General features: G+C 36.8%; 1 protein-coding gene across 1 annotated transcript in view; it reads left to right on the forward strand.

Moving 5' to 3' along the window:
• Positions 1 to 26,273, forward strand: part of Malrd1 (MAM and LDL receptor class A domain containing 1) — a 729,079-nt gene that overhangs the window by 397,614 nt on the left and 305,192 nt on the right. Inside the window, exons 26-27 of the mRNA NM_001310455.1 lie at positions 932 to 1,177; positions 7,460 to 7,617. Coding sequence (NP_001297384.1) covers positions 932 to 1,177; positions 7,460 to 7,617 — 404 coding nt within the window. The remainder of the gene's footprint in view (positions 1 to 931; positions 1,178 to 7,459; positions 7,618 to 26,273) is intronic.

The following is a 26,273-nucleotide window of genomic DNA, read 5'->3' on the forward strand; positions in this document are numbered from 1 at the left end:
TTTATGTATGGGGTGAGTCAGAGCATAACTGATGTAACTATTATCATTTGATCAAGTATGGAAAGAGGGAGAGAAGGGATGATCTCACAATTCCATTCTAGATCATACTTTTAGTAACAGAGATTCCCTACTATTAATTGACTCAAAGTTTCTGCAGTCTTACAATAGTGCCTTTATGGGGACTAATTCTTCAGAACAAACTATTGAAAGATATTCAAGACTCTGACTATAACAGTAGTTTCCAGAGCATGTGTATTGGCCTGAAACATCAATCACTACTTCTTATCTATACCAACTTCCATCCACCATGCAGCTTCATTCCAAACATTGGTGTGCCCATACTAGAAATAAAGCAAGGATTAATCTTAATATCTGGTCTTTCATGCATCTAGGAGTTTAAGAAGGAAGAGAAAAGTGATGGGTTCCTGCTGGTATTCTTAGCACTCAAGAAGCTAGAGCCTTAGGATTGCTTTGAAATTTCCAGGTCAACCTGGGGAACATAGTGAGTTCCAGGCTATACCACAGAGTGACACTCTTCCCCCAAACACATAAACAAACAAACAAACAAACAAATCCCAATAAGAATAAGAACACCAGAACAAAACAAAAATTAGAGGGGAAAATACATTTTGATTTTATATTATAGAGTCAGAGATCAAATTTAATGCAAGTGCACAAAGTGGAGTTTTTGGGTTTTTTTGTTTTTTTTTTTTTTTCTGAAATTTTATACACATTTCTTTTAACTTTTAAATAAACCTGACCATTCGAGCAAATTTGAAAAGAGAAATGAACACCAGACAACTCAAAATCTTAAGAAAACTGTAGTCCATAGTACATTATACATTATAAATAATGTACAACCATTCGTGTAGTTTAGATTACTCTTAATGACTATGGAATAACCATGCATTCCATTTGTGTTTCATTCCAGGCTTTTGCCCACGGGGCTATGAGGAGTGTCAGAATGGCAGATGCTACAGTCCAGAGCAGAGGTGTAATTTTGTAGATGACTGTGGAGATAACAGTGATGAGAATGAGTGTGGTGGCTCCTGCACTTTTGAGAAAGGTTGGTGTGGCTGGAAGAACTCCCTAGCTGAAAACTCCGATTGGGTTTTAGGAATTGGGTCTTATAAAAGCCAACGACCTCCCAAAGACCACACACTTGGAAATGAACATGGTAAGTTATTAGGTGGTGGTTATTGTTGCTACTGCTGCTGCTGCTGCTGCTGCTGCTGCTGCTGCTGATGATGATGATGATGATGATGCTGTTGTTGCTGTTGATGCTGTTGTTTGTAGCCACCCACAGCTACACAAACCAGATTCCTGAAAGGGAAGCTGGGGCTGCATGGGAGAAAATGGCAAGAGAAATAACAAGACCATGATAAAGATACTGGTCAAGCCCAAAGTTTACTTAAGAGTCTGTGCTTATAAAGGGAGGGATGCCATCCCCCACCACGCCAGAATCTTATTTATGTCAGGAGAACAGGTTCAGCCTCCCAGCATGTGGCAGCAACATCGAGAAACTGGCAGAGGTGTCAGAACAATAGACCTATCTAGGTCAGAAGACTTCACCCTAGGTGGTCTTCTTCACAATGGCTGAACAGGTCTGAGCCAGACTGCTCAAGGCTGGGGGAAGCTGTAATTCCTCCCTAATTATGTAATAAAGATTAGTTGGACTGGGGCATAAAATTTACTTATGCTCCATGGTCCTGCCTGGGAATTATGATGGCTGGTGGCCGTGCCTGTCTTAGGACTGCAGTCTTCAATGAACTTATTCTTATCTGTCCTTGAGAACATGTTAAGCTTGTTTGTGTTTATTTGCACAAACATGGCTCTATGATGTTATTATGAACAAACCATGGCCTCTTGGCACATGCCACTGTCTTAGATTAAAAATAAGTCATAGACCCAGTGGCCCGTCCTTGGCTGCCAACTCTCCTTGCACACCTTTTTCCCAATCAGACCAAAGCCACAATATGCACTCAATGCATCTCTTCATATCAATGAATTTCTGCTATCTGTGCTTGCTGAAGGTGAGCCTGCATGGAGGTAACTGGCCTGCTGAAATACAAAGCTGAAAGTTGAAAAACTACAGGATTAAGGTTGTCTGGGGGAAAGTCCAGGTACTCTATTCAGTTGCAAATTAGCAATGATCAAGCCTAAACTCTGGCCTCCCAATGTGGGGGAGGTGACTGAGAATCAACAGAAAATCTGTTACTTCTCATGTAAATAGGCTATGCTCCAAGTTAACTCTGCTGGCTAATAAAGATTTTTTAGCTATAATAGGAATCTCTAATGTTGGATTTATTACTCGGCCAGTCCATAATTGAGTTAGAATAGCTGGTCACTTAAAGGAAACAGAAAAGTCATTATAACTCCTCCTTTTGAATAATTTTTCTAAGGCAGTTTCCACAGTCTCTAATGTTCTCTGTCCCATAAGGTTAAAAAGCTTGAAGCATGGCAGCTTAGCTTGTCTAATCTGGGACAAGGGAAAACAAAGATAGTTCAAGAAAATATACCCAATACAGCTTTCTTGTCACCATTGTCAGGGAACTCAGCAAGCTCACAAGTCAGGCTGTCACATCAATCATTCTGGCAGCTGGCATGCTCCTACAGCATTCTGTGGAAAAAACACAAGCATGCCCTCTTCCCCATATAAAATATCTGTTCAGGATCATGACATATAACAATAAGTAGATCTTTTTCATCCCACCTAGTTTTAAGATACTATAAGGCACTCAACAAATTCCTTGACATCCAAATTTTAAAATATTTTTATTTTAAAAATAAAAAGTGTGATTTAAATAATGTGCATGGGGATATAATTCTTCTCCTTCTTTGTTTTTTAAGAAGATAAACTTTTTAAAGTTTCACAATACCATGTCCTTGAGAATTATTTTTAAAAAATCTCAGTAACATGGGTAATATTAAATTGTTGACAAAACGTCTCAAATACTTGACTGTAATAGCTAGTTCCAATATCTGTTTTAATCTGATTTAGAACACCAAGCATAAAAAAAATTAACATAGACAATGACTAATTATACTTTTAGTTGTTTCTTTTGTTAGAGCAGCTGCAACTAGAAAACCTGAAAATGTATCAATAGTCACAGGTGTATATTTTTTTTAAATCAGAAGTATGAATATCCATTTGCAATAACTGAGTAAGTATAAGTCCTCAAGAATTAACACCATTCTGTGGAACAGGTAGAAACTGAGGAGAACAAGTCTTTACAATTTGACATGCACATTCTCTACAAATACCAAATTATTATCTCAAGCCATTACTATATTGATGATGTACACAATGAGTTTATAAGGCCACTTATTTTTGTGTAAAGCCTATAATCTGCCTGGGATATAAATCTAGCATAGCATCACCTTAAGCAGTATTGTTCAGGCAATCTAGAATGACTTCCTACATGTCCTTAAATTACTTTCCTTTACCGGAACAGTATTTTTTCTTAACTTAAGTTGTATATGCATAAACAATTGCAAATTTGAGAATTTGAAGTATCTAAGAAACTAACAATTTCAAGCAATTGTAAGCCCTGATATATATTATCAGTATACAAATTAAAGCTTTTTTTTTCAACATTTTAAAACACGGGCTACAGCACACAACTTAATTATCTGTGCTGAAGCAGGAGGAAACTCAAAAGAATAAACATGTGATCCAATCACATATACTTTACTCCCATACAAGGGCTGTTTTTAAATACAGAAGATGTATTCTTTATGGGATACATGCATGCATAAATTTCCAGAAAATACAAAAGCATGCATAGAAGCAATCTCTAAAAACTTATCTTTTGGATAATGATTATCAATTTTACCTAAAAAGTTTGCTATGCTATAGATCATATATCAGTATTCTGCAATAACCAATTTAATTGCTGTTTGGAACAAGGAGCAGGCACCTTGTCAGGTTTTTAAGACAAATTTTTTGTTGTTGTTTTTCTAAAATGTCTTCATGAATTTATCTTACAATTCTTTATTACACCACAGCAACATCATAATAGGATGTTGCAACTTTACTTGGAGATGAAGAAAGATGATTTTTACATTAATGTTCTCTTTTGCCAAAGAATTGCTTTGGGCATATTGAGTAACAATAACTAAAATAAGCAGCTAATACTTGATTACCATTGATTACTATTGATAAAAATTAATTATAAAAGCTTCCTCTACTTTCTGCAAAGCCTTCTGTTTCTCACCAATTAATTTGCATCTCCCTTGATAACATCCACAAAGGCTTAAGTCACCTTAAAATCTTAAGATGAGTTCTTAGCCAATTTACATCTCCTAGAAGCTTTCGAAAATAATTTGAAGTAAGGAAATCATCTTTTCTTTCTTAAATTTTCTGTACCACAATTTTTCTAGGATAACTAAGACCCCAAGTATTAAAAAGATCTTGTCTCTGAATCTTTTCTGGAGCAACAGCTACTCCCAAGAACATTAAAGCTCATTGTGTGAAAGCAAAGATTTGAAGTAAACTTCCCTTCAGAGGCATTTGCTAATAAATTACTTTCTATTTAAGAAACAATATACATGGAAAGATTCAAAGTCTTAGCTTATTGTATTGAAGCAGAAACAGAAAAAACAAACAAGCATTTTTTTCTTACATAATGTAAGGCTAGTCACCATAGCTAGAGGCAAAACTTTCCAATGATCACAAGCTCACTAGAAGCAAACCCTTTACAATGCAAAGATTAAAAAAAAAAAAGCACCCTTCCAAATCTATAATAATTCTCTATGGAGTAGGCAAGCCAGATTGTAATGCCTGTATAAATTCTACAGCCTCATTGACCTTTCATAAATATAAAATTTAAACTTTATTTTGATCAACCCTGGATAGATCTGTAATAATGTTGTTTAGCATAAAAAAATATTCCCCAGAGGCAAGGAGAAGCAAGGTCACAAGAACTTCCCTAGGCAGGGTTTGCAAAACAAAAGAGAAGCCACACAAGCCTCACTGAGGCTCCTCTGAGCTTTGCATTAACTCAAATGTAAATATTTCTTAATCTGAGCATACTACCTGAGTCCTGGCCCGAAGATTATTCCTCTTGCAGTGAGGACAGATTCCAGAACTTTTAAGTTTCTTTTGCAATATTAGAATATATCCATAACTTTTAGAAAGCAGAACCTAATTTCAAACAATTTATTTTCTCAAAAATCAATACCAGAAACATCACTTTCATATTAAGAAGTTTGGCTGCCAATTTGCACATATGAATGCATGACAGTACAAATTTTAATGTTTCATTAAAGAGAAATTGTTTTAAATCTTATTTCTTATAAGTCTAGTTTCTAGGATAAGAATTGCATAAAATATTATCCCAATTTAGAAGTATCCTTAGAGGCCTAGTTTCCTGGGCTGGTTTATGTCACATGCTGTTGTTTAAAATGATTCCAACCCTGAGTTACCAGTTTTAAGGTAACTTTCTTGTTACCAATGTTACACCTTTTTAATCATACCCAATAACTTATAAGCCAATAATGTATGACTAAGACATGCAGAACATATTTATTCCTTTAAGACCAGTCAGAAACTAAATGAAGCAGTTACACGAATCTTATAAATTTAGACCAATCAGAGAATTTTACTTTTTTCTAGCTATAATTTCAAGATAAAAAGCACTTTGTCATTTGCTGAACCCAATAATCACAATTGCAGAGAATTTTCTAAGATAAAACAACTATCAGCTTTTTTGACTCATAACTAAGAACCTTGCAGACTCCTTTAAAAAAAAAACAAACAACAACAAAACAAACAAACAGTTTTTCAGCAAGACCTATCCTGCTGTATTTGACTCCTGGCTAAGGTGAGGGGCAAATTTTTATCAGCCTCCACTGTGAAAACTGAGACTGAATCAAGAAATGGATAGCCAGCAGATAAAACTTTAACCATTTTTTTTTTCAACATGAAACATAGTCCAATAGACATTCAGACCTGAAACAAGAACAGACATTAATTAATCTCAGTACTCAGGAGAGAGAGGCATACCGATCTCTGGTTTCAAAGTCAGTTCAGTCAGTTGAGTTCAGTGCAATGGAGTGAAATTGAGTTCATTTTTGAGTTCATGCAGTTTAGTGCAGGTCAGCAGAGGCAGTTGATACCAGAGATTAAGAAGAAGAAGAAAATTAGGAAAAAATTGTTAAAGTTTGTTTGAGGCAAGGCAGGGCAATTCATTGAGAAGTCCAGAGAAGTCAGATTGAAATGGTCACTTTGGAGAGGAGTTTGAACCAGAATGACTGAGATAAATCAACCAGCCAGGGTTAAGAAAGAGCTAGAAAGGATGAGCTTACTGTGCAGTAAGTCTCCGTCCTAGACAATAATCATATAGGCAAATAAGAAATGCATTTCAAAGATCCCATGCATATTGACTAGGGTCCTCTTTAGTAGCGTGGTGTTTTCTTATCTTCATTTCCAAACAATGGCCATACTAAGGGCAATCACAATCTAGCATTAATTCCAGTTTCAGGACCTGTAATTAAATGACTGTAATTGCTTCTCTCAGATAATTTTTCTAAGTAGAACATTCTCATCTGCCATCAATTACCCTGAATTTGGATACTCTTTTGATCATTAGCAAATAAATCACTTGATACTTCAAAAGCTCAACTTTGCAGTTTTTCAAATGGAGATAGTAAAGTTTGCTCAGTGTACATAACAGAAGATATGAGGCTGAACGTAAATAACCCTATGGGTAAAGAGATTGAATCTTACTGAAAAATTGTGAAACTATAACTGCAAGACTACATTTGTAAGAGTGTTTATCATGGACTTTTTTAAAATATATTTTTATAGTAATTATTTACCATCTGGTGTCAGATGCAACACTTAAGAAACAAAAGACATTATTAAGCTAACAAAAGAACCATTAGGTCCTGAGCAGTACAAAAATAGGAGAATGGTATCTCAATATTGAGATTTCATAGCCATAGTTCGTAAAATAAATTTGATGAGTGAGGCCACAGATTCTAAGACCTACGCACTTAGCTGACATATATGATACACTTTGTAGTTTCATAACAGGAATCAAATTAAATACCCTCCCTCTCATGTTATGCATAAAACTCCCAATATTTTTAAAATACTTAACAGGTGACTAGACATGGAAGCCTTTGTACACTTTTATAATACTAGGCAGTTTATGGAGTCCATTAAATGATTCCTATTACTATCTTGTTGATGTTATGGCATAGATATCTGTCAGATCATTTAGACTTCATACTGTGAAGCTTTTTGCTAAAATCACATAGAGCTGGGAATTATTCTGCCAGTGAGTAAGAGACAAGGCTATTAGATTTATTATCCATTTCAGATGAAAATGCCTTTGGCAGCTAGATCACATGAAATGTAATAAAAAAAAAAAAACCTCATCTAAGGAGAAAAAGCTAGAATAATCCCCTCATTGTTCTTTTGCTCCTATTTAAATCCCATCCTTATTCCTAGGTCACTTCATGTATCTGGAGGCTACCCCAGTGGGTCTTCATGGTGACAAAGCCCACTTCAAGAGTGCCACATGGCAAGAATCCAGCGCTGCCTGCACTATGAGCTTCTGGTATTTCATATCTGCAAAAGCCACAGGATCCATTCAGATTCTCATTAAGGTAGGATCTTGGCTAAGGATGCTGCAGAGCTTTCTGAGGCTCTCTCTGGCAGGGAGGACAGTGTTCTGACCTGGCTAGAGGAAACCACATTCCTCACAAGGAGAAGCTCCTGCAGGCTACATACTCTATGGAGTTTGATCAGCTGGGGCACAGGAACATAGAGGGCAGTGACAGATCACAGTTCCAGTCCCTTCTTTTACAAGAGTTAACTAAGTTTCTCTCATTTTGCTCTTTCCTTTTCCATCTGTTTCAAAGAGAAGAAAGAGGTTATTTGTACATTTGAAAGGAGAGCAACTATTCATTTTCTCTCATTCAAGTAATTAGTGAGTACTAATAATAGACATTCTGGCTCCCTAAATCTATCACAAAGGACTGAGCTGCTCATGAGTCTGATCAAGGTATGATTACATTGAACTGCTTATTAAGTGTGACATATGAATGCATTTCCTTCCTGCTTACTAATTGAATGTTTCCATCAGAATTTTAATTTAGCATAATAAAGTGACAGAGTTTGGGGACAAAGCAATAAAGTAAATATTAATATTAACAAGAACTAGTTGAAACATTTTTCATTTATAACAAGCTAAAGCAGCAGTTAAAAGGAAGTGTGTGTGTGTGTGCTTGTGTGTGTGTGAGTGTATGTGTGTGTATGTGTGTGTACTTGTGTGTGTGAGTGTATGTGTGTGTGCTTGTGTGTGTGTGAGTATATGTGTGTGTGCATGTGTGTGTGTGTGCACACATGTGTGAAGAATGTCTGTTTTAAGAATCTAGTTAGCATTCTAAGCAGCACTGCTTTAATGCCTGCTCTAGCAGACACTCCTGTTTCTTCAACCATGAGCTTTGCTCAAGAGCACCAGCACTGATGGAAAAGACCTGACCCGAATGTCAAAGACCTCATCTAACTGAATCATTTACAACTGTGTGGTTCATGTTTCACTGGAAACCTGGGCTGAGTTGGAGGTTTTGAATCATGATGTAATGAGGTATGAAATGCAGCCTAGGAAGACCCATGTAGCAAATAACCCTTGTGTTATTCTTGCATTTGAATGTAGAAACTTATACAAAACATAAAATTCTCCTGGGAGTATTTCCCTAGTACTTACTCTCTTGAATATGGTATTTTATTATTTGGTGTCTGTGTGAGGGATATCCTCTCTGGGATTTGCGTTTATTAGTTACTTCATTGATACTTACTTTTCATTATCTCATATTGTACTAGCAAACTTCATATTCCAGTAAAATGAAATTTAAGCTGTCGAGGGATATCATCCTTCTTATAAAGTCATCTGGATCTACTATGGCTCCTCCAACTGATTTCCATGGGAATGTAATAGCATTTTAAAAAATGTTAGTGTCTCAAAACAACAACAACAGCAAAACAAATAAAATGCACATAGAGTGTTCCTGAGCTGGACTATGAAGAGAAAACGTGTGAGATTCTATTTTATGGACATAACACGGTTGTGGCACTCATGAGCCTACAAGACTGAACTCTACTGAGACTGTATAGGACTGAGTCCTTAAACATTCAGTCAACACTGGTGACACTTCATGCCACCATAGAGAGCTAATAGTGTTTGAGTGATAATGGAGGAGAGGATGTGATTGTCCTTATTGATGTAGCCTCTTGTAGCTTATTCCTGTTCATATCCATCCCCATTCAACTACACTTGGTTAAATCCAGTAAGTCACAAACTAAAACAAAAAGAGCATAAAACATATGGAAATAGAGTGGGGTCTTGGTGGGAGGAGGGATGGGTTGGTAGGGGAGGGGACAGGATAAGAGAGGGCACAGGGATGAATGTAATGAGCATATTATATACATGTAATCAATTGTCAAAGAATTAGGTGATGAACAACATTAGAATCTGAAATAATTTTAGGTTTAGTAAAATCACCATAGAAACTGGGGAGGGAGAATTTGGATGTTGGAATTGGAGCTCTGTGCCTGAGTACATGCCAAGCATGCACAAGACTCTGGATTTGACACTTGCCCCTTAAATAAACAAACAAATATTGCATACTGATTTTAGGAAGCCACAAGGGCTATGAAGAAGAGAAATCTTTCATGGTGTGTTTTAAATTTATATTCAGAATTTTATGGAAATCAGTTCACTTTGGTGAATAATAAGAGCTATGGTTTTGATCCTGTTTACAAAGTACTGCGTAGAGTTTCCTGTGTGTGGGACCATGCTGGATTGAAACTTCTCAGGAGTCTGAAAGCATGCTAGACAGATGCCACACTCAATAGAGGTAGGATTCAGCATTTCCCTCCTTCCTTCCTTCCTTCCTTCCTTCCTTCCTTCCTTCCTTCCCTCCCTCCCTCCCTCCCTCCCTCCCCTCCCTCCCTCCCTCCCTCCCTCCCTCCTTCCTTCCTTCCTTCCTTCCTTCCTTCCCTCCCTCCCTCCCTCCTTCTTTCCTTCCTTCCCTCCCTCCCTCCCTCCCTCCTTTCTTCCTTCCTTCCTTCCTTCCTTCCTTCCTTCCTTCCTTCCTTCCTTCCCTCCCTCCCTCCCTCCCTCCCTCCTTCCTTCCTTCCTTCCTTCTTTCCTTCCTTTCTTCTTTCCTTCCTTCCCTCCCTCCCTCCCTCCCTTCTCTCTATCTCCCTTCTCTCTCTCTCTCTTCCTTTCTCTTCCTTTCTTTCTCTTCCTTCCTTTCTCTCTCTCTCTCTGTCTCGCTCTGTCTTTCTCTCTCTGTCTCCGCCCCCCCCCCCAAGTTCATGAATCCCCTCTGGTTCATTCTCCCCTTCTAAACTTCAAACATGACCCTCTGTGATTTTGCTCCACACCAAGTCAGTACAACTGCAAGATTCAGCACTTTTTTTGTGGGGTAGAGAGGGAAGCTTCTGTACCTCTTTTGCTTTCCACAGTTACTGTCCTGAGTGTTCATCTGATCCTGCTCATAGGGTGGTGATTGGTGATTTCTCTCTCTCTCCAAATAGACTGTCAATTCTTAAGAGCAAAGTATTGAAATTAATGGTTTTGATAGCCACCTAAGATCTTCAGGGAGTGATTGCTGAAGCAATTATAAAGGGGTGCCTTACTAGATTCTTGTTAAGGCTCATCCCCTTAGAAGTAATTATCATGAAATTTCTCATACCTTGTATTTAGCTTTGGTTTGAAGAACTCATGATCTGGAATCTGCAGTATAGAATTCAGTCAGACATAAAAGCATCTAACCATTGCACAATAATTTAATGGTGACCCAGTTTATATAGTCTATTATTTCAGGCACCACAATGCTAACACTAACATGAAACGTTCAGTGAGCATTAATACCTCCACTGCTGCTTGCAATTCTTAGTGTAACATTCTGAAACAAACAGTAGGAGTCCACTTGTACTAATGGGCTAAAGAAAAGAATTCATAGAAATAACACAGCAACTGTCCTCTCACCCTATTATTTTCTTCATGAAGGAGGGATTTAAGTCGGGACATGTCTACATTAAAAAAACCTGTGTTCACTTCCTGCTCCTATAACCAATGTTCTATGCAGATAGTAGGAAATGGAAGTTTTATTTAACCAAGTTCCATGTTGGTTGCATGGACCTTGGTTTGAAAAATAAAATAAATAATGGTACTTAAAATAGAATTACCTGTTCTAGAAAGGAATGAAGTATCCACGGGTTGGTCTTCCTTCTTCTTGATTTTCTTGTGTTTTAGAAATTGTATCTTGAGTATTCTAGGTTTCTGGGCTAATATCCACTTATCAGTGAGTGCATATCAAGTGACTTCTTTTGTGATTGGGTTACCTCACTCAGGATGATATCCTCCAGATACATCCATTTGCCCAGGAATTTTATAAATTCATTGTTTTTAATAGCTGAGTAATACTCCATTGTGTAAATGTACCACATTTTCTGTATCCATTCCTCTGTTTAGGGCATCTGGGTTCTTTCCAGCTTCTGGCTATTAGGCTGCTATGAACATAGTGGAGCATGTGTCCTTCTTACCAGTTGGGGCATCTTCTGGATATATGCCCAGAAGAGGTATTGCGGGATCCTCCAGTAGTACTTTGTCCAATTTTCTGAGGAACCGCCAGACTGGTTTCCAGAGTGGTTGTACAAGCTTGTAATCCCACCAGCAATGGAGGAGTGTTCCTCTTTCTCCACATCCTCGCCAGCATCTGCTGTCACCTGAATTTTTGATCTTAGCCATTCTGACTGGTGTGAGGTGGAATCTCAGGGTTGTTTTGATTTGCATTTCCCTGGTGATTAAGGATGTTGAACATTTTTTCAAGTGCTTCTCAGTCCTTCAGTATTCCTCAGTTGTGAATTCTTTGTTTAGCTCTGTACCCCATTTTTAATGGAATTATTTGAATTTCTGGAGTTCAGCTTCTAGAGCTCTTTGTATATATCAAGGCTGACCTTTTAACTCAGGAATTTGCTACATGTGTATCTGCCTGTATTTGTATCTTTCCAGAAAGATGGCTCACTCTTAGCATATTTACCTTTGTTCCTCTAGATTTGTGAAGCCCCTCATAATTTATATTCATCCTTATATTTTTGCATAGTTGAGAAATTATATATTTTCAAGATTATGTATTTTACGAGGTCTTTTCCACACCCTTAAGAGCTGTCCTGAGAGTCCTAACGTTTAACATTTTGCTGAGATATGAGTAAAATGTTAAACGTTGGATGGAGGGTATAGGGGACTTTTGGGATAGCATTGGAAATGTAAATGAAGAAAATATCTAATAAAAATGAAAAAAATAGAATTACCTGATTCTTGCAACCCAATAAAGTTATTTCCTTACATGGATTTTAATGAATATCTGTACCATTATATAGACTTCTATACTTAAAAATTCCCCCCTCATATTTCTTGCTACCAGTTACATGGCAGCTACTATAATTTTTATGACAAAAATATGGCAAGAAGTGACTAACAAGAATCCAAAAACCTAGTCTGCTGAGAAACTAATACCAATTAGTATCTTTATTTATCTTGTGTATATATAGTAAAAATAATTTTTAAAAAACCTTTAAAATAATGTACTTTCCCAGAGTTCTAATACTATATAAAATAAAATTTTATAGTGTTAAATAGCTAATCAGATGGAAAGATCATTAGCTTTCTCTCCCTCCCTGCTGGACTCAAAACAAATCCCTTGTGACAGGGATTCAGATCATGGAAAATGACAGAAATGTACTCTTCTATAGCCTTCAACTTTATCAAGTGGGGTCCATATGAATTAAACACAAAGTCTAAAATCAAGAAAGGAGAAGAAAGGGGGTTTTATTTCAGGTAATTTTAAATTAACATTAAAGTATTGCATGGTCAATTTGTGTTCTGTCTTATCATGAAGGCTGTTCAGAAGTGAAGTGCCCTGCATGTCTACAGTCACTAAACTGTGGCCTTTTCCTGGCTACAGTAAACAATTCATCCCCAAAATGGTGTATTTCTATACAATTTCTTATATTTATGTACCTGTTAAACCATGCTGATTTCTCATTAATTTTAAATGCATTGCTTTTCGACAAATGAAAAAGTTAAAGCAGCCATTTTAAAATATTCTGGAATACGATAAGGATATTTGTTGTTTGTTTAAGGTAAGGTATCCTGCATCAAGGACCCCTTTAAACTCATTATGTATCCCAGGACAATTTTGAAGTTCTGGTCCCCTCCCTCCACTGCCTGAATGTTGGTTTTGCAGGTGTCTGCCATTATGCAGTGATGGGGAGGAAAGGAACTGTCTCATGCATCTTAGGCAAGCCCACCACCAACAGTGCTATGAACTCATTTCAACAAGTCAGATATTTGAAGCATACTTGGTTTAAAAACGTTTAGTTGTTCTTCTTTCATAATTTTATGTATTATTCCAGACATTGTTTTTTCTTCTGATGAGATTGACAGAAGACACCAACACACTTCAAACTTGGAAGGGGACATTTACATGTGTTTTATTCTTCATAGAGCCTGTATATAGTGGAGTCTGCCCAGCCTCAGATAAATGAAACAACCTTTTGAATCTTTTCAAGTAATCATTTGAATAGAATGCACCTGCTCTTTGATGAACATTATCGCCTTCTGGACATGCTCCATCTGTAATAAACTGTTGATATTTTAATCAAGATTACTGAGTGCTTTAGGGAATTTCAATAAATTTAATTGAAAGCATTCAGGACTATCCATTATATAGTCATGTTAGACCACATAATATGTTCAAGCCAAAAGTGGAAAAAAATAATGTATTTCAGAAGAGCTCTCCTGATAGAGCAACCCTGTAATGCTGAAAGACCATAATTAAATTACTTTGTTGCTTTGTCTTGTTTAGTGGAACAGAAATTTTAGAGCTGGTGAGTCTTTCAAAACACTCCAGTGTAGGCTATTGGTTTCAAAGGTGAAGGACCAGGAATGAGAAGTATATGTTTTGAGTCCATTTACATGATATTTAAAAAGAAAAGATTGGATTTAATTTTCTGATTTCTTGTTTGAGCATTTTGATCTATTAGAAAATCTATTTGATGATTTCAGCATTAAAAAGTAGAAATATAGTAATCCTGTCCTCTCTATGGGTTCCTCATCTGTAGGTTTCAGGGTGAAACAGTAGAAAAAAGTAGTGCCTCTCTATTCAGGTTTTCCTTCAGATCATATAACACCACTTCATCTATACTATACATGTGCATACCCTTAATCCTTTTAAAGGTGTATTTTACTTAATGTGTAAGAGCATTTTGTCAACATGTATGAATGTGTATCACATCTGTGTCTGGTCACCATTAAGGTCAGAAGAAAGTATTAGACTCCCTGGAATCGAAGTTATGGATGGCTATGAACCAGCAGCCTGTGGATGCTGAGATCCAAATCTGGGCCCTCTGAAAGACCAACTAGTTCTCATAATAGCTGAACCATCTCTTCAGGCCATTCACAGATTTTTTTTGCTGTCTCCTAGACAATGTAGCATCATAAGTCGTTATATATCATTCACATTGAATTGAGTAAGTTTAGAACTTTAGAGGTGATTTAAATTCACCTGGAGATTGTTCCTATTTTGTTACTGGGATTTAGATATGTATGCATTGTGGTTCCCCAGGGTTTCTGGAATCAACCCATCAAGGACACTGAGGAATGACTATAGGGATTTTTGTTCATTGGGTTGAAAAACATGTCAAAAGACCAAACAAAAGACAAGTATCATTTGATTAGTAAATAGCTCATTATTCTGGGTCTCTCATTAATCTTCGTCTAGTCAGCAATCTTATACAAATGATGTAAATTCAAATGATTTAAATGTAAACATTTACTCTGCCTCCAGACCTCCAATTACATTATCACCTATACATTTGACTCTACCCTAATCTGAGAAGATCTACAAGGAATGCCTGATACACACATTCCTACTGGAGAAGTTTCCAGACTTTGTGTATTCACAGTTCTTCAGCCCAATGAACTGCTGATGCAGCTTCATTTATCCCATGTTTTAGAAAAGGGAACATAGGATATAGAGATAAAGATTATTTAGAACCTAGACAAAAAATGATTTTGCAATAATTGTCATATAGATTTTGGAACATTAAGCATTCAAATTAAATTTTGGAGATGGCTGAGAGGATAAGCTCACTGGCTACTCTTCCAGAGGCCCTGAGTTCAATTCCCAGCCACCATATGATGGCTGATAACCATCTGTAATGAGACCAGTGCCGTCTTCTGGCCTGCAGGGATACATACAAGCAGACTGTATACATAATAAATAAATCTTTTTTTATTCTTTTTTTATTAGATATTTTCTTTAGTTACATTTCAAATGCTATCCCAAAAGTTCCCTATACCCTCCCCCCACCCTGCTCCCCTATGCACCCACTCCCACTTCTTGGCCCTGGCCTTCCCCTGTACTGGGGCATATAAAGTTTGCAATACCAAGGGGCTTCTCTTCCCAATGATGGCCGACTAGGCCATCTTCTGCTACATATACAGCTAGAGACATGAGCTCTGGGGGTACTGGTTAGTTCATGTTGTTGTTCCACCTATAGGGTTGCAGACCCCTTCAGCTCCTTGGGTGCTTTCTCAGAAATTCAAATAACCCCATTAAAATGGGGTACATAGTTAAACAAAGAATTCGCAATTCTTTGTTTGAGGAATACCAAATGGCTGAGAAACACCTGAAAATTTTTTCAACATATTTAATCATCAGGGAAATGCAAATCAAAACAATCTTGAGATTCCACCTCACACCAGTCAGAATAACTAAGATCAAAAATTCAGGTGACAGCAGATGCTGGCAAGGATGTGGAGAAAGAGGAACACTCCTCCATTGCTAGTGAGATGGCAAGCTTGTACAACCACCCTGGAAGTCAGTCTGGCAGTTCCTCAGAAAATTGGATGTAGTACTACCGGAAGATCCAGGAATACCTCTCCTGGGCATATACCCAGAAGATGTTCCAACTAGTAATAAGGACACATGCTCTACTTATTTATAATAGACAGAAGCTGGAAATAACCCAGATGTCCCTCAATAGAGGAATGGATACAGAAAATGTGGTACATTTACACAATAAATAAATCTTTAAAAAAATTTCTTATCCTCCTGTTTTTTTGGTTTTTGAGATTATAATATCATCACATCATTTCACCATCTCTTTTCTTCATCCAATCTCTCTCTGTACCCTTCTGTCTTATTTGGGGTTTCTGTTGCTGCCATGAAGCAATATGGTGGAAAACAAATTTGGGAAAAAAGTGTTTATTCAGCTTATACTACTATATTGCTGTTCATCATTGAAAAAATTCAGGACAGAAATTCAACCAGGATAGGAACCTGGAGGCAGGAGCTGATGCAAAGGTCATGTAGGGCTGTTGTTTACTGCCTTGCTTATCATGGCTTGCTTAGCTAGCTTTCTTACAGAACCCAGTACAATCTTACCAGGGATGGCACCAGTCACAATGGGCTAGCCACTCCCTTAACCAATCAGTAATTAAGAGACTGTCCTATAGGCTTGCCTACATACCTGTTTTATGGAAGCATTTTCTTAACTGAGGTTTCTTCCTTTCGAATGTACTGTAGTCTGTGTCAAGTTAACATAAAACTGTCCAACACATCGTCCTTGCTCTCATTTATGGCCTCTTTTCTTACTGTTGTCACACACTTATGTTTATGTACACACATATTCCTAAATACATAAATACAACATGTTCAGTCTAGCTAATGCTATTGATATGTATGTTTTCAAGGCTGCACCTTTGTTATTGAATAACCAGTTGATGTGTTTTTCCCTGGGTAAGACTACTTCTCCTTTCAGCATTCCTTAGCTGCCTGTAGTTTTTGGTATAGTTGTCTCAACACTAGTTTTAATTAAACTTTAGTGCCAGGACTAAATTTGCTATTCAGAATCATTTATGAAAACATAACAGTATAATCCACTAACACACAACTTAGGCTATTATATAATAAATTTAGTAAAACTAAGAGAGAAATGTTTGCATTTCAATATATATATCTATGCAGGGAATAAACATTACATTAGTTGCCATGAGATAGTAATTCCTTTTCGGGGGGGCGGGGGGGGTGAGGAGATGGCTCAATTATAAAGTGTTTACAGTCCACAGATGAAAAGTTGAGTTAAGACCCCCAGTACAAACCCCCACCCTCAAAAAACACAAAACAAAACCAAAACAAAAATAAAAACAAAAAGTCAAAAACAAAACAAATGGAAACAAAACAAAACAAGGGTGAGCATGTTTTCATAGTGTTGGTTGAGTAGAAATAAGGAGATCTCTGGAGATTTGTGACCCACCAGTTTAGGTTTAGGATTAGTGAAAGTCTGTCTCAAAAAATAAGGTTTAGACCAATTAAGAAAAATACAGTCATCATCTACCTTTAGAATGTGAAAGATCCTGATACCTGGGAGGCAGAGATGTGACTGTCCATCAGTGTTTTCCTGAAGTCACACCAATTAGAGATTTCTATATTTGCATATTAATAAGCCCACAGGCCTATTTCATACACAAAAGAACTAACGACTATGGGTTAACTTGATTAGTGTCTTTGCTTTTTTTAAATGGATTTTTTTAGTGGACAGATAATTATAAAAGCCTGTGAGATACAGTGAAATATTTCATCTGTTGTGAACTCTGAATGGTGGTCATGTCAAGATGTTTAGGTGATCCATCATTTACATATGAGAGGATTGTTTATTTTTCTTGCTTTGTCATTTAGTAACATAATCATATATATGTATATATTAATCATATACGTCACTTCATTTCTAATCATTTTCTTCTTTTCTCATCATTAAAAATTATTTTACAACTATATGCTAATGTTGATAAAGGGAGAATGAACTAATTTGTTTTCTAAATTTAATTGAGGCTTACACAATAAGACATAATGAACGATGATATAAATATTGCAGTTGGACAAGCAGCATAGATGGAGGTTTCAGGAAATACAGCACTTCCTTTGTGAAGAAAACATAGGCTAGTATTATCAGTGAGACAGTCACATAATGTTACTGTTGTCAGCTATGTGTCGCTTGTGTTCATTGATTGAAAAGATCAATGAAAAGGAGATGACCTATATTCTGTATTTTATTTTGCAAATCTCTTAAAAATTAGTATTCTCCAAATAAGAATCCTGGCAAGGTTTGTAAACTTATAGGGGCATTTGCCTTAAATGAATATAAATTGAATATTGACATTTTTTAAAGTGATGGTTCAAACAAAAGGGGGGAAAAGGTCAAGAGTAAGGCCAGTAGGAAAAATTGAATCTAAATAGATGTGGTGGTTTGAATATGCTTGGCCAAGGGAGTAGTGCTATTGGGAGGTTTGGCTTTATTGGAGGGAGTGTGTCTCTATGGAATTGGGCTTTGATATATTTTTCCTCCTACCTTCCTAGAAGGCAGTCTTCTGTTTGTCTTTAGAATAAGATATAGAACTCTCAACTCCTTCTCCAGCACCATGCCTGCCTGGTCCCTGCCATGCTTCCCCCATGCCCATGATGATAATGGACTGAGCCTCTGAACCTGTGAGCCAGGCCCAATTAAATGTTGTCCTTTGAAAGGGTTGCCTTAGTCATGGTGTCTGTCCATAGCAATTAAAACTCAGACTGAGACAATAAAGAAAGAGAATTTCTTGTATTGTATTTTACAGTATGGTAATTATATTGTCCTTTTGCCATCACAAAGAAGTGTTGACAATGATGGACATGCTAGCTACCTGCATTTTCTTATTATGTAATGTATTCATGTATCAAAAACCATATCAGATGCTGTATTGTAGAAGCAATGGATACAGCAGGGAAAAAATACAAAATAAAAGAAAATTAAAAGAAATTAATAAGCTATTGGCTTTGTATCTGCCACATAAACAGAGTTTAAGAAAGAAAGACAGTATTCCAGGTTATCTGGAATATGACGAATCAGAAGTTTGGCATGACTACTGTGCACTTGTCCATTTCATATTCACAAATACCACCATTGTACAGAGATGTTCTCTATGGATTCTAAAACCTGGTTAATTTAAAATTTGCTTTTTTACTGATAATAGTTGTATTTTTAAAATCACTTATCTTTTGCATTTTTCTAGGACACTGACTAAGAAATTATGCTTTTTCTATATAATAATAATTCTGTGAAGTTATCTATTCTTATCAATTACATTTCAGTGTTATTCAGCTCATTTTCTATAAAGTTTGTCACACATGTTTTAGCTAAGATAGAGTAGAATGTCTTATCATCATAATTGCTTCACACCCTGCCTCAGACGTAGCTACATGACTGGTGATAATGACCAATTATAGATGATGGCATTGAGGTAGAAAGGCTCCGTGATTCTCATGCTCCAGAGTAAACACTTAACGTGGGGGGAAACTTGTATTCATTTCTTTGTAAAGGAAGAAGAACAAAACTATTATGTTTATACTCTTGGACTCTTAATTAAAATTAATGAGCAGAATCCAGATTTCAGTGATGAAGGAATAGTCACAATTCAACACAAACTCCTAAGAGTACTATATTGATCTATCCACTTGTGAAGAAGTCAGGAATATCTCCCACCTACACACTATGTCTGTGGAACACTTTGTCAAGGTCTTCTGTCATTCGCCAGATATTTAATTTGAATTTCAATTCTTCTGGTGTTAGGTGGAATTCTAAATTTAGAGTGGACTCCCTGCTTCAAAAGGCAGCATTATGGTACACAGTCTTTCTGTCAGAAGCAATCAGAACACTGCTAGTATAAACTGGGTGTTGATTTATAGTCTTGTCTTTTTTCTGAAGCAAACAGTTGCTCATGACTTCCTGTACTATAGTCAATCATGAAACCTAGATGGATGCCAATGATAGGTCCAGATTGTCAGTATATGTGCTTATAAAATAGAATCTTTACCTCCTGATAGCACTACACTGTCTGACCCCTCTGTATAAAGGTGATGCTCTTTATTGATTAGGGACTTGCAAGACACAAATATGGTGTCTGCTTTTTGTCTGTTGTCTCATCTGTAGAATAAAAGGTATTATATAATGAAATTTCACATATAGAATAAAGTATTTAATATATTATGACTGCAGAAATTGTTACAATGTTTTTAGAATTAGGTGGATTGGTAGAAATAAATATTTAAATTCGATTTTGAAAGATGAGTTGAATTATGTTAGCGAAGAGAAGACATGCTTTAAATGAGATATTTAGAAATATCTAAAATGCATTAATTAAACTCAGAATTTTCCCATCATCAGAAAATGGTTAAGAATATAAAATGTCATAAAGTAATTAGTGATAATGACAAAGTAATCATTTATCTTTCACTTAAGTATGTTATTTGTGTTGAGTAACTATTAATCCTTTGTTTTTACATTATATGGTAAGGCATCAAATTATACATACATTAGTAATCTGTATACTACCAAGCAATAAAGTCATCAAGTTAAAAAAAATCTAAAGCTGCTTTTTCAACTACAAGGGGAAAACAGTTGAAATACTAAATCCAATGATCATTTTGATAGAATTAACTTTAAATTTTTGCTTGATATGAAAGACAAATTTCAGCTTCTCTGCTACTTTCTCAAGCATCCTCTCTTCTGAAATTTGTATGGTGACAGGTTAAATAATTTTGGAGCATCACATAATGAAATTTTAACATTTTAATTAATTTATAAGTTATGGAAAATAAATTATGCAGATCAAACATAATCAGCATTTATGAGATGGTCATTGGCAGCCAGTACACTACTGCTTTGTGATATAATTTTAAGCTAGAACAGTGAATCATGAGGTGGTTCTCCAGTCAAATCCTTTAGTCAATCAATATCTTATACTGTATACATTTTTACATACTATTCAAGAATTTCATTCTATTCACAAACTCCACTTCAACATTCATTGTGGGATATCCACAACAAAACAAAACAAATAAGATTAATTGGATGCTACAGAACACAATTTTGTTGTGGTGACATTAACGTTTGAAAAACCCTCAAATGAAGGTGATAGCTATGATATTGATTCCCTAAGAGCAGAGCTTTCTCCACATTCCACCTGTCATTTGTCTGTAGTTCTTTCTCTTGTGAAAGACAAAATTCTTCATGTTTTCAGAGAACAAACATGTTCAAAACCATGGCCTCATCTAACTTAGCACTCTCCTTTAAATATTTCGCATTAAGTGAATGTTGCTACATCTTAAGATATATATATATCAGTTCTGCTCCTATACACACCATTTCCTCATCCATGGCTGTTTAAATCTCTGTGCTTTCTGAGACTTTTATTCTCTATTCTTCACTCTACCAATATATATCCACACATAACCTAGTATTGGCAAATACTGGTTGTCCTAGTTTTATTTCTGTTGCAATGATAAAATACCCTGATAAAAATAAATGTGTAGAAGAAAAATTGTATTTTCACTTAGGATTCTAGGTTATAGGTCATCCCATCAGGGAAGTCAATGTGGTGGGAACTTAGAACATCTAGTCACATCACATCCATGGTTAGGAGTGCAGTTAAAGGAATATATCTATACTTGTGTTTAACTTCTTTCTTTATGCTTATACAGTCCAGGACATTCAATATAGTTAAGACAATTCTCTAAGTCAATGGAGGTGTTAGGGGAAAGATTGAGGGCCCTGAAGATGAAAGGGACTCCAGGGGAAGACCAACAGAGTCTACTAACCTAGACCCTTGGGGATCCCCAGAGACTGAACCGCTAACCAAAGAGCAATCATGGGCTAACTTACGCATCCTCCACATATGTAGCAGATGTGCAGCTTGGTTTTCATGCAGGTCCCTCAAAAATTGAAGCTGGGCTGTCCCTGACTATTGACTGACTGCCTGGAGATCCTGTTTCCCTAACTGGGCTTTCTTGACCAGTCTCAGTGGGAGAGGTTTGCCTAGTCCTAAAGTGACTTGAAGTGCCATGGTAGGGTGATATCCAGGAGGCACCACCCCCTTTTCAGAGGAGAATGGGAGAGAGGAATGGTGGAAGAGGCTGTGTCAGGGGGAACTTGGAGGAGGGGGGCTGATATTGAGATGTAAAGTGAGTGAATAAATAAATAAATAGATAAATAAATAAATTCATTTCAGCATTCATCTCTTTGTACATCATGGCTCTTCCTACAATGTTGGCCAGCCACTTCCTCCTGCTACCTGCAATGATAATCTGTACTGAAACTGTGAGGCAAAAATAAATCCTTCCTTCCTTAACATGTTTTTGGAGGGTAGTTTAAGCAATGAGAGAAATGTAGTTAATATAGCCACATATTGATGAATCTATTTAATAGATCAGATCAACTAAATAAAGATTTTATTAGACATTCAGTAAATATATATTTGAAGTCTTGGCATAGATTTCCAATGCTGATTGGGTTTATTTGCCATTCTGTGTGTGCATCCAAGGTGTACTCATGGTATTATTTAAACTTTGGTGCTAATTTATAGTAGTCAGGAGACTGCTATAGGGGGTACTTCAGATTTATGAACTGGGTTATTCTGTATATTAGCAACTGAAAGTATGAAAAGGCTTGAGGTTAAAAGTAAAGGAAAGATATTTTATGTGAATTCAGAGATTTCTCTTCATTAGTAGTAATAGGCTACAGGGACTATAGAAATAATTTTTACTGAGTTGTTATGACTCTTTACATGACTAGGTGTTCATTCTAAAAAGGTGTATTTGATTCTGACATGGTGGGAGGAAACCAAGAAAACTTGTTACTCTCTTCTAGGCTTTTTGCTTTTCTTTTGTCGTTTAGAAAATCCTCAAGCCAGAGGCATGACATGGAAGTGAACATATGCTTGACCTCTTTCTAACTGTAGATCTTTTTCTACTGTACTGATATTAATATACATATGCAAACACTGATGTCATAAAGTATGACATCTATGACCTTCAATAATCAAACTTCTATGCAATGGTGTTCTGTTTCAATTTTGTTACCAACTCAGCAGTTAAATTAAATACATAAATAGTCAAGACTAAAGGAAGTATATTCCACTTTCATTTTATGTATCTATTTGCAAACAAAATATAATGGAAGCATATATGTGAAGCGTTGACAATTTACAATGTTTACTTAGATATGGAGAGACTGTAGAGTTTTCTTTTTGCAGATATAAAGCAGTAATTTCAGAATTCATTTTTACTTTATTATGACTCTATCCATGCCATACTAATAAATTTCATTTGGAAAAACCCACAGGATACTTTTATACCAGTATCTCAGAACTAGAAAAATGTTTTACACTTTGTAAAGTGATTAAGGCCCGAGTTTTGAACAAGATGATTTATCTTTGGTTAATATATTGTACGTTCTGTTTTTTATTAGAGTTCTGAAATATGTTGCTATTTTAAAGTTAACAATTTTTTCAAACATATGAATATGTGTTCATTTTCCCAAGTAACTTAGATAATATGAAATATCTGCGAAAATTTTTATTAAAGCAAATACAGCTGTCAAAAAGTAAAACCAGTAAATGATAAATGCATCATTCAAAATGGTGGACATCTTCACAATCTGTTTGGTTTTCCTAACACTAAGTTACCTTTCTTTTAATCCATGTGTGTTTTCTCATGTGGACTGATGCACATGTGTGTGCAGGTGTGAGTCATGTTTGCCCATACACATGAGGAGGTCAGACGTCAAAATTAGCTTTTACCTATCATTCTCCACCTTATATTTTTAAGATAAATTCTTTCATTGTCCTAGAACTCTGTAACTTTAATTTTTTCAAACCTTATTTTAATGATGGTTCTTAAATGCTTTAACCTCCCTTGTAGCCCACCACCCAACAGAGATAGTGGGGCAAAAAGGGTATGTGGCAACTTTTAAACCTGTTTAAAAGGTTTTTTGGAGCAACTCCAGTCTATGACTCACAGGTCAGCAGTGGCAGCTCAATCCACTTGCAAACAAATACACCAGCAGTCCAGTTCAGTAGAGTCAGGTTAGCAAAGCAGTGACATAACCTAGAGACAGTCTGTCCTCAGCCTTGGCTCAAGCCAGAGTGACCAGCAGGAACACCAGGAAACGTTCTTGGCTGTGCCTATCTCAGAGAAGAGAAGATCAGCAAAGACTTGAGATTCAGAATAGTTGCACAGATGGCTCTATAAGCAAGGCAAGCTCTGTCTCTGTCACTCCATGGAGTCTTATTTATACCCTCCAAACATCACATGTCCTCCACATGCCTTGCTTAAGCTCTAGTTTCTTCTCTCAGCACACTCTTCCAATCAGCCTGAGTCTGCTGAAGTGGCAAGAAACTGCTTCACACCACCAGAAGATTTTTGGTGCGCTTCTTGCTATGGAATTCAACAAACGCAGCTCAATCATGCAGTGTAAGGCAGACCAATACATGTGTGATTTTAGAAAAGAATCCTTCATCACATGTTCTTTCATGCTCTTGCTTTAGCAGAACATCCTTTCTCCTGTGGCTGCTTTAGTGAAATGTTCCTTCATGAGTCTGCCTTAGTCTTTCACCTGTGTCCATGGCAGGAAAACTCTCCTTCATGTCTTTGCACCAGCAAAATACCATCCAACACATCTGACTCTCTAAAGAACACTTCAAGTTTCAACTTCAGAACTCACTGAATAAGTTACGGTGGATGGCCATTGAATACCAGATAGAATCCTCCACTCTCCTGGAATTCACTGTTTATGTTAGAGTGGATGAATAGTGAACACCAATGTGATGGTTTGTATATGCTTGGGCTAGGACATGGCACCATTAGGAGATGTGGCCTTGTTAATGTAGGTGTGTCATTGTGGGCATTGGCTTTAATACTCTCATCCTAGCTGCCTGGAGGCCACTAACAGCCTCCAGAGGAAGACGTAGAACTCTCAGCTCACCTTGCACCGTACTTGCCTGCATGATGCCATGCTCCTGCCCTGCTAATACTGGACTAGACTTCTGAACCTGGAAGCCAGCTCTAATTAAATGTTGTCCTTATAAGAGTTGTCTTGGTCATGGTGTCTATTCACATCAGTAAAACCCTAACTAAGACAGAAGTTGGAACCACAGATTGGGGTATTGCTGTGCTAGGTCTGACCATGCTTTTGTTTGGAGGAATGTGGGTTTTGGGACTTCAGAAAGCAGTGAGATGTTGTAAGTGGAGCTTTATGGGCTATAATTGTAGGAATCTGGAAGACTGTTACTGAGCAAGATTTGAACTGTACAGACCTGGCCAAAGAGGTTTCAGTGGAGAATTGCAGTATGTGGCCTAGAGACTGTACTTGTGAATATTGATGGAGAATGTGGCTGTTTTTGCTCTTGTTTGAAGAATCTACCTGAGGCTAAGATAAAGAGATTTATATTAATTGCATTGACAAAGAGAATATCCAAAAAAAGCCCAGCAGAGACTTTGTTCTCTGGTTCAGTCTCATGAAGAGCATTTTGAACAAGCATAACAAACTTCTAAAGGAAAAATATAAAACACATAGTTTGAGTATGAAAGGGGCACAAAGAAGTGAGATGGAGCTAAATCCTGTGTTAAAGAATATTAAATTAAAATAAGGAAGTAGCGACCTCGGGGCAAGATTCCACCCAGCTAAGTTTAGGTCCAGGAATAAGCATTTAATCCCAGAAGGCAAAGCCAAGCAAATTTCTGAGTTTAAAGCTGGCCTAGAACTAGATGAAGAAAAACTTAAGTCCAAACTTGATGGACCAAACCTTTAATTCCAGTGCTTGGGAGACAAGCATGTAGAATTCTGGATACAAAGTCAATCTTCAGAGCAAGTTCCAGGACAGCCAATTTTAGGGAGTAAAGGAAATGGAAAACAGGAAGGTAGCTAAAATGTAATATAACAAGGGAACCATGCTCCAGCCATAGTAAGTAGCAGAATTTGGCAGTTTTGCCATATGGTTCTGGTTTTAGAGTCAAGGATAGAAGGGACAACTAGTACAATTGATGCTTGTTAGCTGGAGCTAATAAATTAGTGGTAAGACAAAACCAGCTTGACCTCAACTTGCCCCATATGTTTGCTCTTACATCCAGTCTGTTTAGATGGGAGTGTGTGGATCATAGTGTCTGCAATCACTGATAACTGAGCCACAGTGTGATTTGTTGGGTATTGAGCTGAGAGGACAAGGTGTTATTGTTTATTTTCTGTAACCTGGCTAAAGCTGTTATGAGGAGATGATGCTAGAAAAGCAGGATGCTAACAGAAGTCAGTTATTTGTGAAAAATGACTATCCAGATAAAACAAAATGTGTGTTTTCAAAGCAAAGGAAGAGTGAGATATT

The sequence above is a fragment of the Mus musculus genome, chromosome 2 (assembly GCF_000001635.26).
Source record: "Mus musculus strain C57BL/6J chromosome 2, GRCm38.p6 C57BL/6J".
Classification (NCBI taxonomy): Eukaryota; Metazoa; Chordata; class Mammalia; order Rodentia; family Muridae; genus Mus; species Mus musculus.